The sequence below is a fragment of the Muscardinus avellanarius genome (genome assembly GCF_963383645.1).
Source record: "Muscardinus avellanarius genome assembly, chromosome: 12".
Taxonomy (NCBI): domain Eukaryota; kingdom Metazoa; phylum Chordata; class Mammalia; order Rodentia; family Gliridae; genus Muscardinus; species Muscardinus avellanarius.
Genome location: NC_137798.1, coordinates 13,704,495 through 13,720,161, shown reverse-complemented (window position 1 = coordinate 13,720,161; position 15,667 = coordinate 13,704,495). Strand labels below are relative to the sequence as shown.

The 15,667-nt window shown below is 47.9% G+C and overlaps 1 protein-coding gene across 1 annotated transcript in view; it reads right to left on the bottom strand.

The window, feature by feature from the left end:
- The window catches only part of TP53BP1 (tumor protein p53 binding protein 1), a gene marked incomplete at its 3' end in the record, with an annotated part of 70,249 nt that overhangs the window by 12,278 nt on the left and 42,304 nt on the right, over positions 1-15,667 (bottom strand). Inside the window, exons 14-20 of the mRNA XM_080707476.1 lie at positions 15,167-15,224; positions 13,602-13,694; positions 10,016-10,475; positions 6,736-6,888; positions 2,256-2,524; positions 1,485-1,634; positions 762-1,192 (exon numbers count right to left, since the gene is read on the bottom strand). Coding sequence (XP_080563602.1) covers positions 762-1,192; positions 1,485-1,634; positions 2,256-2,524; positions 6,736-6,888; positions 10,016-10,475; positions 13,602-13,694; positions 15,167-15,224 — 1,614 coding nt within the window. The remainder of the gene's footprint in view (positions 1-761; positions 1,193-1,484; positions 1,635-2,255; positions 2,525-6,735; positions 6,889-10,015; positions 10,476-13,601; positions 13,695-15,166; positions 15,225-15,667) is intronic.

Below are 15,667 nucleotides of genomic sequence, written 5' to 3'. Positions count from 1 at the left end.
ACAGGACAGAACCACGCTGCAAGCCAGGAAGTCTTAATAGCAGGCAAGCAACAAAGGACTGCCAGCCTCTCCCTAAGCTAAAATGTCCCCATGTATCTGCCCCACGTCCTACTGACTGCCCACCAAAGCGGTAGTGAGTCTAGAAGCCAGAATAGGAGGGTAAACCACTAACACTGGACGCCGAGAAATCTGGCAAACACCTCCCTAGCCAGGGACAGAGACCGGCATCACCAGTGATGGCAAGCACACAACACACATCATCTGGTCCCACATGACAGGAGGTAAGGGCACGCCACCTCTGTGCCACTCTTAAAAAACCTGAACTCCAGTCGAATGAGAAAACATTAGACAAACCCCAATTCAGGTACAGTTTATAAAATGTCTCATCAGGCCGGGCGCGGTGGGCACGCTTGTAATCCTCGCGCTTGGGAGGCAGAGACAGGAGGATCGCGCTGGTTCAAAGCCAGCCTCACTGGCTTAAGAGATCCTGTTTCCAAATAAAAAAATATTAAAAAAATAGGTCTGGGAGTGTAGCCCAGAGGTAGAAGGGCTTCCAGGAATCCCAGTACCACCAAAAAATAAAAAATAAAAATGAGCAATGAACAGAATAGCCAGTGGCAAGAGTAGCCAGTGCTGTAGTAATGGAATCTGACTACATTTAGGGCCCCCCCACCCCGCCAAGTGCCAGGGCTGGAGGGTTGTCTTGGTAACCATGACAGTGCCCAGACAGGGCACAGCCCTACAGACCTGCCACTCATTACCTGCACTGAAGTACTCATCCTCTGAGAGGGCCGTCACTTCAGTGTCCAGTGGGATGGGGTCACACAGGAGAATGTCTTTGCCCAACACGTCACACTCGTACCCATCGTCAAAGAGCAATTTATACTTCCCAGCACCAACATCACGTGTGATTTTCCCAGAGTAAAAATAGCCATTGGATGACCACTTGGCCACAACACGGAGCCCTACGAAGCTGTTCCCTGGAGAGGAGGCATCTAAGCCATCGGAGGAGCCAGCAGCAGCCTGGAACGGGATCTCTGGAGAGTCGCTACGACGCAGAGCGCTGGCACCCCCGTCTGCTCGCCTGGTGGAGTCTGGCACCCGGGGCACGATCCGGGTGAAGGATTTATCATCTGGTGACATGCTGGGCGAAATGTCCTCGATGCCCAGTGGACCAGGCACCACTGTTTCTCTAAAGAAAGGAGGAACAGGAAACGGCAGGAAGAAGGCAGTGAGAAGGCGAAGGTGCGTATCCACCCGTTCCCCACTTCTTCATCCGTGGTTCTCTGTGGCCCATTTACTAACTCATCACGGCATGAGCCTGGCTCCTCAGGGGTCTCATTCTGACCCCTGCCCACCCCCCAGCAGCACGGGCCCCTTCTCCCTCCTGAGACCCCAATACTTTCCACTCCCATCTCTTATCTCTACTCCCCTTATTTTCTGAGCAAGTCATAGACCGAGTGTATCTCACACTACCCAGGTACCTGGTTCCAGTGGTCCGAGAGGGTGGGCGGCCCCTTCGCCCGCGCCCACGAGGTGTGACCGGAGCCTTCCCTCCCTGTCTGATGCCAAGGGCCGCATCGCCATCCTCCTCACACACCGGCGCCCCTGTCTGACTGACCCCTTTTCTAGGACTAGAGAATGAAGACAGGTCAGTCTGAGAGTACCTGCCACCGTACCCTTACTTTAGTCTCCCCTGAGCCTCTGACCGAAGCTAGTCTACACGTGCCAGGCCTCCAGGGCACCAGGAAGCTGGCTGACACCCCACCACTGAAATCAGCCAGGGACGGGGAGACTGGGCTGACGAGTGAAGGCCCCTTCCAGGACCACGGCCAACTCCCTCCTGACTAGCTCCTCCGCCGCCCTCAGAAAGGGCGCGCCCATTTCTGCCCTACCTCCTCTTCTACTTCAGGCTCTGGACACCTGCCGGGATAACAGGAAGCCGGGACACTCATCAAGCGGGGCCACTGCCCCATGCTTCCGGGGCCCCAACCAAAACCCGACACGGGTGGCAGGAGCTCGGGCCAGCACTTCCCAAGTCCCCGCTTGCCTTCCTACGTTTTCTCAGGCATCTCTTTGCCACTCACACCCTTCCACAGGGCTCCTCCGCAACAACCCCAAAGAGGAGGGGGACGGTGGGAAGGGAGAGGGGTTTACAGATCCAGGTCAGGATGAGGACTTCCCAACACTGTCCATGTAACTAGAACGGCCAACCCTGCCCTCGCTGGCACTCTCCCTGGACACCCTGCCTGCACCTCAGTTTTCCTGGGCCGCCTCGGGAGCTGGGGAAGGCAAAATCCGCAGCTTCTGCCCCACTGCCTTTCCCTTTGAGAGGGCCGGCTCCTCTCCCTGAGCTGCCGCTGCTGTGCATGGCTGAGAGGCTCCCACTGGACGTGCGGTGCAGGCTGGACGCCTTGGAGGAGAAGGAGCTGATGTCCCCCAGGTCGCCCGAGGAGCCCCCGGTCTGCGAGGGGGAAACTTCGGTCTCGCACTCCTGACATTCTACGATCGGCTCTTCAGTCTCCTGCAAGAAGAAATAAACACAGAAGCTGAAAGAAACAATAACAAAATGTTAATGTGATAGCTAGAAAAATCCTTGAGAGGGCAAGAAAGCTCAATTCAAAAAGGTGGGACTCAGAAGAGCCTGGTATGGTGGCGCACGCTTGTAATCCCAGCATTCGGGAGGCTGAGACAAGGAGGATCGTGGTTCTCAGACAGCCTCACCTACTTAGTGAGGCCCCTGCAACTTAGTGAGACCCTGTTTCAAAATAAAGAATAAAATCTAGGGCTGGGGGTGTAGCTCGGAGGTAGAATGCTCCTGGGTTCCATCCCCAGTACTACAAAAAATAAAAATAAAAATAAATAGATAAAATAGGGATGGGAATGTAGCTTGGAGGTAGAAAGCCCCTGAATCCAATCCCAGTGCCACAAAAAACAAAAAACAAAAACAAAAACTGAGAAGAGAAAGATATCTTTATATTGAGCAAGGTTCAATATAACCTATATAACATTTTACAACCTTTTATAACATTTGGCTGCCAGAAAGGATTCTACCCTAAAGACAGGGGTGCGCTGCCTGAAAGAAGGCAGGTAAGGAGCAGGTGGGTTAGGGTCTGAAACAAGAAGCCTTCTAGATACTTCATCAACAATGGAAAAGAAAAAAAAAAACAATGGGCAGCATTATGTGTTTGTTGACACTAATTATGTTTTATTACCCTTTAGTAAGCAATCAAGCAAATAAAATTATAGGCAAAAAACAGACTAAAAATGATTATTACTATTTAGAAAAATAAGGACCAAAAGGTTATACTCATATATTTTATGAGTTTTCAGTGAGGACAGACCACAAGAATGTCACACTGGCTTTGTCTTCCAGCCCACTGTGATGGTTGGTACCGACTGCTTGGAGCTCAGGGTTAACCTTTCGAGGCCAAACCCAGGCTTAGCAGAGAAAGTTCTAATACCAACCAGCAGTGTCCTCTACGGGCTAAGGATCAAGAAATGACAGCGCTGGTGCTATGCTTTGCCCTCCAAATCCATCCAGATGGTTCACCAGCACTGTACCAGTGTCGGAGTGAACGAGGAGAAACTGGATTCCTCCCTCAAGTTCACCGTGTCTCTGCGAAGACAACACGCAGTGCACACGCATACATACATTTAGATGAGCCGAGGAGACGATTAAATGATTGTTTTTATTTCCCTTCCTACAAATCCACAAAATCTCTCTTCCTTTCATCCTACTTCTTTGGCTGCTCCTACTGATGCGCCTTTTCCTCCGCCTTTTCCTTAAGAATCGGTGTTCCCGGGGCTCTGTTCTCATTCCTTTTCTCCTCCCTGCATGGCTCGTCACACTCGTCCCTTCTCTCCCATGAACACAGCAGCAGCTCAGCTCCAAGCGCAGACACAGGTGTCTATCAGCTCTGCCCGCTTGGACCAGACAGCTGAGTCCACACATCCCGAGGGCAGGCTCTCATGCTGACTCACTTCCTCTGCCTTCAATGAATGAATCCTATACATCCTAAGCGCAACTCACGTCCCGCAGCTCTCTCTAGTCAAGGAGGATTTCTTTGGACCAAAGCTCCATCTCAAGAACTTCAAGCAGGGCGTGGCGGCGCACACCTATAATCCTAGCACTTGGGAGGTTGAGACAGGAGGATTGCAGGGTGAAAGAGATTGCAGGTTTAAGGCGAGTCTCAGAAACTTAGACTCTCAACACCCTAGCTAGACCCTGTTTCAAAACAAAAAAAAAAATTTTTTTTAAAGAATGTGGATGTAGCTTGGAGGAAAATACCTCTGGAGGAAATAGCACAAAAAAAATATAAAAATAATTTCAAGAGCCGGGCGTGGTGGCGCGCGCTTGTAATCCCAGCATTTGGGAGGCTGAGACCTGGAGGATCACGGTTTGCGGACAGCCTCAGCTACTTAGGGAGGCCCTCTGCAACTCAGTGAGACCCGGTTTCAAAATAAAGAATAAAAAATAGGGCAGGGGCTGTAGCTCGGAGGTCAAATGCCCCTGGGTTCCATCCCCAGACCCGCAAAAAAAAAAAAAAAAAAAAAAAAAAAAAAATTCAAGAAGAGACCTTTTAGCTGGGTGTGGTGGCACACGCTTGTAATCCAGTACTTGGGAGGCTGAGACAGGAGAATCATGGTTCACAGCCAGCTACTGAGTGAGGCCCTCTGCAATTTAGTGAGCCCTTGTTTCAAAATAAAGAATAAAAAGCCAGGCGTGATGGCGCACACTTGTAATCCCCGCGCTTGGGAGGCTAAGACAGGAGGATCGCACAGGTTCCAGGCCAGCCTCAGCTACTTAGTGAGGCTCTCGGCAACTTAGTGAGACCCTGTTTCTAATAAAATATAAAAATAGGTCTGAGAGTATAGCCCAGAGGTAGAAAGACCCTGGGTTCCATCCCCAGTCCCACCAAAAAAAAATAAATAAGTAAATTAAAAATAAATATAAATTTAAAAAAGAATAAAAATAGGGCAGGGGTATAGCTCAGAGGTAGACTGCCCCTGGGTTCAATCCTTAGTACTGCAAAAGAAAAAAAAAAAGATACCTCTCTAAGCTGGACATGGCGGTGCATACCTATAATCCAAGGAATGGGAGGCTGAATAGGAGGATCACGGGTTAGAAGCCAGCTTCATCAGTTTAGTAAGACCCTCCGCAACCTAACAAGACACTGTTTCAAAGTAAAATATAAAGAGGGCTGGGGGTTACAGCACGGAGGCAGAAGGTCTCCAAGTTCAATTCTCAGTACCAAAAAGAAAAAAGAAACGGCAGCAGCCTCCTTGCCATTTATACACCATTCCTATCCCCACCTCCTGTTCTGCCAAACCACTCTTCTCTTCTACCGTCCTTGCCCTCCCCTGTTGTTACCCACTAACACCCTTTCAATCCCTCTCTCACACGAAGACCTTCACTCCGTCACCGCTCTGCTCTTCCCATCTCCGCCTCTAGCATCTTCTCCATGGCGCTAGTATCCATCAGATGGACTCGTTCAGCAACTTCCAAGTACCCTGACCTAAGTGCCACCATTAACCTTTCTCCAACTGACCTCAGCCACCCACTTCCAGGACCATGACTGCATCACCTCCAAAATCTCAATCAGAGCTGGGCCTGGAGGTGAACGCATGTGATCCCAGTACTTGGGAGGCTGAGACAGGAGGATCGCCGGTAGGAGGACAGCCTCAGCAGGTAGTGAGACTCATCAACCTAGGGAGACGTTTCCAAAAAGAATAAAATAGGGCTGGGGATGAAGGTCAGAGGTAAAATGTCCCTGGGTTCAATCCCCAGAGCACCAAAATAAAAGGCCTCAAATCACAAACACACCCTGGCTGATCCCCATCTCTATCACCCATCCTGCTAGCTCGGCCTGAATCTGCCAAGGTCATTTGACTAAAGCAGGTGTCAGGATCCCAGAAATGAGGTCACTTTCCTGACTCCGACGCAGCAAATGTTCAGGGTCTATGCTGTCTCAGAGAACTGGCCCAGGAGTACTAGCCACCAGGCTGCTTCTTCAGCTGCCACAGGGTCAGGACTGCCCTCTCAGAATGACTCAGAGCAAGCCCTCACTCAGTCTAGCAGAGTCTGCTAACATGTCTGTTTACTCATTTCCTGGGTGTCTCCCTTATCAGCTACATTAAGACAGGAATCCTAGCTGGGTGTGGTGGTGCACACCTGTGTCCCCATACTCTCTGAGACAGGAGGGTCACAGGCTCAAGGTCAGCCTCAGCAATTTAGTGAGACCCTGTCTCAAAATAAACATAAAAGCCAGGCAAGGTGGCACATGCCTGTAATCCCAGTACTTGGAAGGCTGAGACAGGAAGATCCCAGGTTTGAAGCAGCCTCAGCAACTTAGTGAGGCCCTATTTCTAAATAAAAATATTAAATAGGTCCCAAAGTATAGCCCAGAGGCAGAAAGCCCCTGGGTTCCACTCCCAGTACCACCACTAAATAAATAAATAAATAAATAAATAAGAATGAATGAATGAATGAATGATCCGTAACACCTTTACATATGAGCGACATTTACAGAGACAAAGCAAGACGGGACTGACCAAAGGGAAAACCACAAGAAGGCCAGGGCTAAGGAAGACAAAGTGCAGGGTCCCTCTCTTCCAGCCTAGTTCTTACACATTTTCTAATAAGAGAGAGAGAGAAAGCGGGAGGAAGGCAGGAGGGAGGGCCAGAGTCAAGCTGACCTTTCTAGGTACAGGACTGGCCATTGTCCAGCTCACCTCCGTTACCTTCCTTTCTACCTCTGTCCCATCCACGTAGTAGACGTCGGTGATGACCCGGGTGACAAGGGTGCGCACTTCGCGTATGGTTCTCGTGTGCCGGTGCAGAACGTGACCATGTGGAGGCTGCGGCATGTCGAACTCCTCTTCCCCCTGTGTGGAGACACACGGTGGCGCCTGCCTGAAATCTCAGTGCTTGGGATGCTGAGACGGGAGGATCGCAGGTTCGAGACCAGCCTCAGCAATTTAGCAAGGTCTCTGCAACTCGTGAGTCTGTTACTAAATAAAAAATGAAATAGGACTGGAGGTATAGCTCAGAGGTAGTATGCCCCTGAATTTAATCCCAAGTTTTATTTACACACACACACACACACACACACACACACACACACACACACTGGAATAATGGTAATTCTGTTTTTCTTGAGAATTTGATGGTAATTTACCTAAATCTATCTTTCAATAACTTATCTGAATAATAATCTTCACTCTAATTCCACCTTAGGGGTGAAATATTTGCTAAAACAGAGATATATAAGTTATGTGAATAGACAGAAATAAAATAAAAGGTATGGCTCCTTATTTAAACAATTCTTAAAAGTTTCTATTCACACAACTCTGGCTCGGGGCTGGAAGGCTGAGGTAGAATGCCCCTGAGTTCCATCCCCAGTACCACAAAAAACAAAACAAAACAAAAGCAAAAAAACCCACTGTTTTAAAATAAAAATAAAAGCCAGGCGTGGTGATGCACGCTTGTAATCCCAGCATTTGAGAGACTGAGACCAGAGGAGCGCGGTTTGCGGCCAGCCTCAGCTACTTAGGCCTTTTGCAGTTCAATGAGACCCTGTTTTCAAATACAGAATAAAACATAGGGCTGGGGATGTAGCTTGGAGGTAGAGTGCCCCTGAGTTCAACCCCCAGTACCCCAAGCAAAACAAAACAAAACCTCTGTTTCAAAACAAGATAAGATAGGGCTGGGCATGTAGCTGGAAAGTAGAATGCCCTTGGGTTCAATCTCCAGTACTCCCCCATCCCACACACAGACTCCAGCAAAATACACAGGGCGTGGTAGCGCACGCTTGGGGAGGCTGAGCCAGGAGGATCGCGGTTTGCAGGCAGCCTCAGTACTTGATGAGGCCTCTGCAACTAAGTGAGACCTCGTTTCTAAATAAAAAATAAAAAAATAGGGTGGGGGTAACTCAGAAGTAGAATGCCCCTGGGTTCAATCCCCAGAATCTCAATAAACAAACAAACAAACAAAAACAGGAATGATTTTTTTTTTTTTGCAGGTCTGGGGATGGAACCCAGGGGTGTTCAACCTCCAAGCTATACCCGCCCCCCGCCCTGTTTTTATTCTTTATTTTTAAGTTTTTTGCAGTACTGGGGATGAAATTCAGGGGCATTCTGCCTCCGAGCTGCACCCCCAGCCCTATTTTTTATTGTTTATTTTGAAACAGGGTCTCACGGAGTTGCAGAGGGCCTCACTAAGTAGCTGAGGCTGGCCGTGAACCATGATCCTCCGGTCTCAGCCTCCCAAATGCTGGGATGACAAGTGTGCGCCACCAGACCTGGCTCAGAACAGGCATGATTTAAAAACAGAAGAGTGAAGCCAGGCGAGGTGGCGCACGCATGGAATCCCAGCGCTTGGGAGGCTGAGACAGGAGGATCACACATGTTCAAAGCCAGCCTCAGCGACTTAGTGAGGCTCTCGGCAACTTAGTGAGACCCTGTTTCCAAAAAATATATAAAAATAGGTCTGGGAGTGTAGCCCAGAGGTAAAAAGCCTCTGGGTTCCACCCCCAGGACCACAAAAAAAAAAAAAAAAAAAACCAGAATAGTGAAAAGTACAGTAAAAAGAATATCAAATTCTGCGTATGTGTGTGTGTGTGTGTGCGTGTGTGTGCGTGCATGCAGACGCACGCACAATACCTTCTACTTCCAGGCTACACCTTCCAGCCTTTTTTTTTTTTTTTGAAACAGGTCTCACTAAGTTGCTGAGGCTGGCCTCGAATCTGAGATTCTCCTGTCTTGGCCTCCCAAGTACAGATATCACAGGCATGCACCATACACCACCACACTTGGCTAAGAATAACAAGTTCTGAAATCAGACATAGAGTTCAAAGTCCAGTTCTATAACCTACTAGCAAAATCTTGGGCAAGTTACTTAACCTCTTCCAGCTTAGTTTCTTTACCTGTGAAAGGAAATTGCAATACCAGCCTCACAGGCTGGACTGTCTGGAGCAGAGGATACATCACAGTGTTCAATAGATAGGAACTAGGTTTAGAACACAAGTGACCTGGACAATCAGCAAGAGGCTCACCACGGCAGACTTCCTGGGAAGACTCCACGTGAAGAAGGTCTAGGGCAGCAACTAAAAAGGCCATTCAGCCACTACTTGCAGCGTCTGAATTCTCCCTGCCATGGATCCCAAAGCCACCGATGGTATTTTGTGAATTTCACATTTTGTCGACACATACACACTTAGCTCCACTTTTACCTTTTTCTTTTTGTCTTTTGCAGTACTGGGGTTGGAACCCAGGGGCATTCTACCTCTAAACTGCACCCCTGCCCTTTTCAATATTTGTTTTTGAAACAAGGTCTCGCCAGGTGCTGAGTCTCACTATATTGCCGACACTGTTCTCGAACCTGCAATCCTTTTTATTTTGTGTGTGGTTTTTTTAAAAGGAACTCTCATTGGTGAGGTTGTCCCTGAACTGGGAGCCTCCTGTCAGCCTCACGAGTCCTGGGATTACAGGCACGCGCCACCATGCCCAGCCCCCCCCCCCACTGCACTCACCCCAGTGCCCACACTTCCCCAGGCTTCCAGGAGCCCACCCGCCCTCGCACTTCCACGGCCTCCAGCCTGGCCTCTCTCGCAGCCCGGCACCCGGGCCTTCTCGCCGTCGCCTCTGCTCCTGGCACTGTCCCTCCCAGTGCCGTTACCGTGACACACGGTCCTCCGAGCCGAGCCTCCATTACCTCCTGCTGGGCTCCTGGGAGGCACGGTGGACTCAGCAGAGGGATTCGCTCTCACAGGCAGAGGAGGATGGGAACTGGAGGCAGGAAACCAAGACTGAATGTGGCGGATACCGAGGGCCCAGAGCGTGCCCTGGCTTTCCTTCCCAGCACACTTCTGTTTACCCTAAAAGAATACCCCTCACTGTCACTGCCCCGTCTCTATCCTGGAGAGCTGCTTTCCCTTTGGCCCACAGTCCATACACAGCTCCTGCGGGTGTCCCTGGGCGGCGGTGTGGGGGTGGGAAGCAGGCCAGGCCTCACCTGGCTGTGGAGCGACTCCGTGTCATCCCCGGGGGCACTGGCGGCCTTCTCGCCGCCCGCCCTCTCGGTCTGCACCGTTGCATCCTGCTTTGCAGAGTTCTGCTCCACGGTGCTGGTCCCTTGCTCGCACACATTCTGCACGGTCTGGGTTGCTGCCGACACAGTTTCTGGGGCCCACAGGGAGCGCTCCGTGGTCTGGATTCCTATGTTGCTCTGGGTGGGCCTTTCAATCAGGGCCTTACTAGGCCTTTCCTGGATGGCGTCCCAGCCTTCTTTCTGGCCTCCTGGCACATCCGTGTCCATCGCTTCTTGAGGAGCAGGAGGCCCCCGTGTGGAGGCAGAGTCCCCAGCAGGACTGGCAGGCCCCACAGGCTGCTCACTGTGCCGGGCCCTCTGACCACCCTCCGGTCGTCCCCTCTCCTTGCCATCCTGAGCCCTTGGGAAATGGAGCGAGCTCCCCCTGAAACGAAGCAAACGAAGGACACAGTGTTGTGGTGCCAAGAGTCTCCTCCCTGGAAACCCTGCTGAACAGGATCCCTGTGATGAGGTGTTGACAGGGTGAACCCGGGGCGGGCACGGTGGCACATGCCTGTAATCCCAGGAGTCAGTAGGCTAAGAGAAGGATCACTGGGTCAAGGCCAGCCTTAGCAACTTAGCAAGACTGTGTTTCAAAATAAAAATTAAAAAGGAGGCCGGGCTGGTGGCGCAGGCGTGTAATCTTAGCATTCAGGAGGCGGGGACCAGAGGCTCGAGGCTCTCCACAACTCAGGGAGACCTTTTTCAAAATAAATAATAAAAAATAGGGCTGGGGTGTAGCTCAGAGGTAGAACGCCCCTGGGTTCCATCCCCAGTAGCGTGCGCAAGCGCGCGCGCGCGCACACACACACACACACACACACACACACACACACACACACACACACAGGCAGCTTAGAGATCTACTCTGAAAAGGATCAACTAGGTCAAGATGTCTCACTTGGCTTCATGAAGGGCTCTCACATTCCTTAACTGACTCCGAGCATTATCTATCTATCTATCTATCTATCTATCTAAACACACAAACACACACACACACACACACACACACACACATGTATACATATGGGGCTTTTTTGGTGGTACTAGGGGTGGAATCCAGAGGCATTCTACCTCTGGGCTATTCTCCTAGACATATTTTTATTTGGAAACAGGGTCTCACTAAGTTGCTGAGAGCCTCACTAAGTAGCGGAGGCTGGCTTTGAACCTCTGGGATCCTCCTGTCTCAGCCTCTTGTCTCAGCCTCCTAAGTGTGGGGATTACAAGCGTGTGTGCCACCACGCCCGGCAACGCTGAGCATTATAAACAAAGCAATTAAAGAGATTTAAGTCACCTTCTCTATGAACTGAATATCTGTGGGTGTTTTTTTCTTTTTTGCAGTACGAGAGATGGAACCCAAGGGCAATTTACCTCAAAGCTACCCCCCTGCCACACACACACAGCCCTATTTAATTTTTTAATTTTAAAACAAGATCTCACTAAACTGCTGAAAGTTTCACAAATTGCTGAGGCTGACCTTGAACCCGCGGTTCTCCTTGTGTGCACCACCACACCCAGAAATACTTGTGTTTAAACCTTAAAGATAACTAACATGTCAATGACTAAGCAATAATGGTGGTGAGTCAAAATCAAAAGGAGTAGGGATTAATAATTTTAAGAAATCGAAGCCAGGCGTGGTGGTGCACACTTGTAATCCAGACACTCGGGAGGCTGAGACAGGAGGATCTGGGTTCATGGTCATCCTCAGCTACTTAGCAAGGCCCTCTGCAACTTAGTGAGACCCTGTTTCAAAAATAAAGAATAAAAACTCTGGCTGAGGATGTAGCTCAGAGGTAGAATGCTCCTGATTCAATCTCTATCAACACACACACACACAACACACACACACACACACACACACACACACACACACGTAATAATAATAATAATAATAATTTTAAGAATTCAATTACCAATGTTTCCCACATATTTTACCTCAAGACTATGGACTAAATGTCTGTGCCTGCCCAAAGTTCATAGATTAACTCCTAATCACAAAGTGATGGTATCAACAAAGTGATGGTATTAGGGTCTTACCAGACATGGTGGCAAAACTGGTAATCCTGGTACTTGAGAAGCTGAGACAAGAGGATCACAGGTTTGCAGCCAGCCTCAGCAACTTAGTAAGGCCCTCTGCAACTTAGCAAGACTGTTTCTAAATAAAAAATAAAATAGGTCTGGGGTATAGCCTGAAGGTAGAAGGCACATGAGTTTCAACCCCACTACAAAAACAAGAGGGGCTGGAGGGCGGAGCTCAGTGGTAGAACACCCCTATGTTCAATTTCTAGTACCGCACACACAAAAAAAGTAGTAGTAGTAGTAATAGTAGGGCCTCCTGGAGGTGATTAGACCATGAAGGCAAGCATCATAAATGGAGTTTAGTGATTTTATAAAAGAGACTTTGGGCCAGATATGGTGGCACACACCTGTAATCACAGTACTTGGGGGCTGCGACAGGAGAATTGGAGGTTCCTGGCTAGCCTGAGCCAGGCCCTCCACAACTTAGTGAGACCTTGTTTTAAAATTAAAAAAAGGACTGGGGATATTGCTCAGAGTTAAAAATGCCCCTAGGTTTAATCCCCAGCACTGCAAAAGAGAGACAGAGAGACAGAAACAGAGACAGACAGACAAGACAGACTTAGAAGGGTTCTCACAGAAAACAAGCCCTTGCGAGACATGAAATGTGCCAACGCTTTGATCTAAGACTTCCCATAAAAACAAATAAATATAAGAATTATATATAATCAAATAAAGCACAGTACTCTAATAATTTAAATAGAGAGGAGACACTTTTTTTTTTGGTGGTACTGGGGATGGAACCCAGAGGTATTGTACATCTGAGCTCTATCCCCAGCCCTTTTAATTTTTTGGTTTTGAAACAGGGTCTCACTAGGTTTCTGAGAGTCTCACTACGTTGCCGAGGCTCTCTTCAAACTTGTGATTCTTGTATGTCCAAGTACTAGGATTATAGGTGTGCACCATCACACCCAGCTGAAGAGACACTGTAACTCAAGGTTTTGTTTTGATTCTGTTTTTTTGTTTTAACTACTGCTTCAGAGCTATTCTAAAAGTTTATAAAATAGAGCAATTAAGGGAAAACCAATTCCATCAAGTCAGAAAGACTTTAAATTTGTGATAGTAAGCACCTTATATTTTCCTCTATGGGAAACTCTAAGGAAAAATAAAAAGTTCGTTAAAAGCAAACATTTTTAAAACTAAATAAGAAAAATCTTAGAAACACAAAATTACATCTATATTAATTTTATGAAGACTAATTCATTTCAGACTGACAGAACTGGCAGATAAAGATAAAAATCTATATCCATAAAATATTTAATCAAAATCCTCATAACACCTGATTCATGCATCCATCTACCATTTGTCGTAGTATCTCAGATTAAAGAAACAAAGCGAGCCGGAGCTCGAAGCAGAAGTAGTGCAGACCGGATTGTGTCACCGACCATTTTATGGACCCGTGCAGCCCAAAGGATGCTATGACAGTAATGTTCACCTGGTGGGGGTGGAGGGGAGCTCCCCACGCCCAGCTGCATCCTCTTGCCGGGCTTCGCAGAGGCAGCTAAACACAGATGTGGTCTTCTGGGGACTGCAAGGAGACATTGAAGTAATACGTCAAGTTAATCAGGGAGGGGAAATTACCTCTGGAGAGTGTCCTTTTAGGCACAGAGGGAATCCTTTCTCTACATCCAAAAGTCCAAAACACCTCATGCCAAAATACAAATTCTTCATACATGTTTTAAATTAGCATAATAAAAAACTTTCAAGAAGATTCACTGGAAATAAGGTAGACAGGGAACTATATTAAATATTATAAGAATGCAATCACCAAAATCCAGTGTATAAAACTATAACAAACAATCCAGTCCTGAAACAGATAATCTGTAGAAAGGGGAGGAGAAAATCTATGATTTTAAAAAGACTAAATAGACCTATCAATCTAATCAATGTACTGATTTTATTTGGATATTGATTCAAACAAATTTTTGTTTTTTGGTGGTATGGGGGTTCCTGGAAGCCCTTCTACCTCCGGGCTACACTCCCAGACCTATTTTCTTTTTATATTTTTGAAACAGGGTCTCTTACGCCAGCGCGGCTGACTCCGAACCTGCACGATCCTCCTGTCTCCGTCTCTCAAGTGCGGAGATTACAAGCGTGCGCCACCACGCCCGGCTCAAACAAATTAAAAAAAAAAAAAAAACACCTATAAAAGCCGTGTGTAATGGTGCGCCCTTGTAATCCCAGTACTTGGGCAGCTGAGACAGGAGGATCTGGGTTCATTTAGTGAGATACTGTTTAAAAAAAAAAAAAAAAGTCGGACTGAGGGTGTAGCCTGGAGGTAGAATGCCCCTGGGTTCCACCCCCAGTAACGCATACACACACACTATAAGGCAGAGAAACGTGACCACTGGTGACATTAAGGAATCACTGTCAACTTTTTAAAGCCGGCAGTCTTGCACCTCACTTGTTTTATTTACGGTACCTGCCTAAGCCTGATTTTAGAATCCTCACCTGTATTGCAACAACTGCTGCCAGTGTTTTCATACTGCGTGACTCATGCCAGAAACAAACGGAACACTTCCACTCTCACGGCCAGCAGATGGCAAAGCTTCTCCACTAAACCCCGGCAGGGGTCATGCTATTCTCAAAGCATTATGGCACCCATGACGAAGCAAAAATAACAGCTCTGTGTAGGAGTTAATTTGGTAGGCAGGAAATAAAATGGCCTGAGGCCGGCGGCTGGCTATGGGGTGGCAGAGGGACTGTGTCCACAGCTGACGCTTCAGCCCTCCATTTCTTCACCAATGACGAGTCTCAGTGTGACAAAAAAGAGTACTCATGTGAACAAGAGGAAACCCGCTGAAGACTTGAGTTTTAAAAGAAAAAGCTTAAACAGCAAAAGCATATGGACTTCAGCACCTCTATGATCAATTCAACACATTGCTAAACCTTTGACGCTGGAATTTCATGGTAAGCTCTCCATCTGTTGATAAATCATCCTCCCTTCATTACTAGCAGATTTATATCGAGCTCCTCTAAATAGCTACCAGCTCTGGTTACCTGGCAACAGCCTCAGCAACTGCAGTAGATCCATTTTTTCTTTCACCAGTTGCAGGCTCTGAAAAAAACAAAAGCAAGGATAAAGGAAAGAGAAACAGAATCCAGTTGATAACACACCTAAAAACTTTCGCCCTGCTCTACTAGTATTTGCATCAAATAATAAGAAATCAAAATAAGACTAACAGATGAACATAGACAAGTTTTTTTTTTTTTTTTCAGGTCTGCAGATGGAACCCAGGGGCATTTGACCTCCAAGCCACACCCCCTATCCTATTTTTATTCTTTATTTTGAAACCAGTCTCAATGAGTTGCAAAGGGCCTCACTAAGTAGCTGAAGCTGTCTGCAAACAGCGATCCTCCTGTCTCAGCCTCCTGAATGCTGGGATTACAACTGTGCACCACCATGCCTGGCTAGACAGATATAATTTAATAGCATGAGTTTTTCTCATTTCCACCAATACATTTCTCAAATTTCCTTTAGAAAATGACTCAGCCTGACCA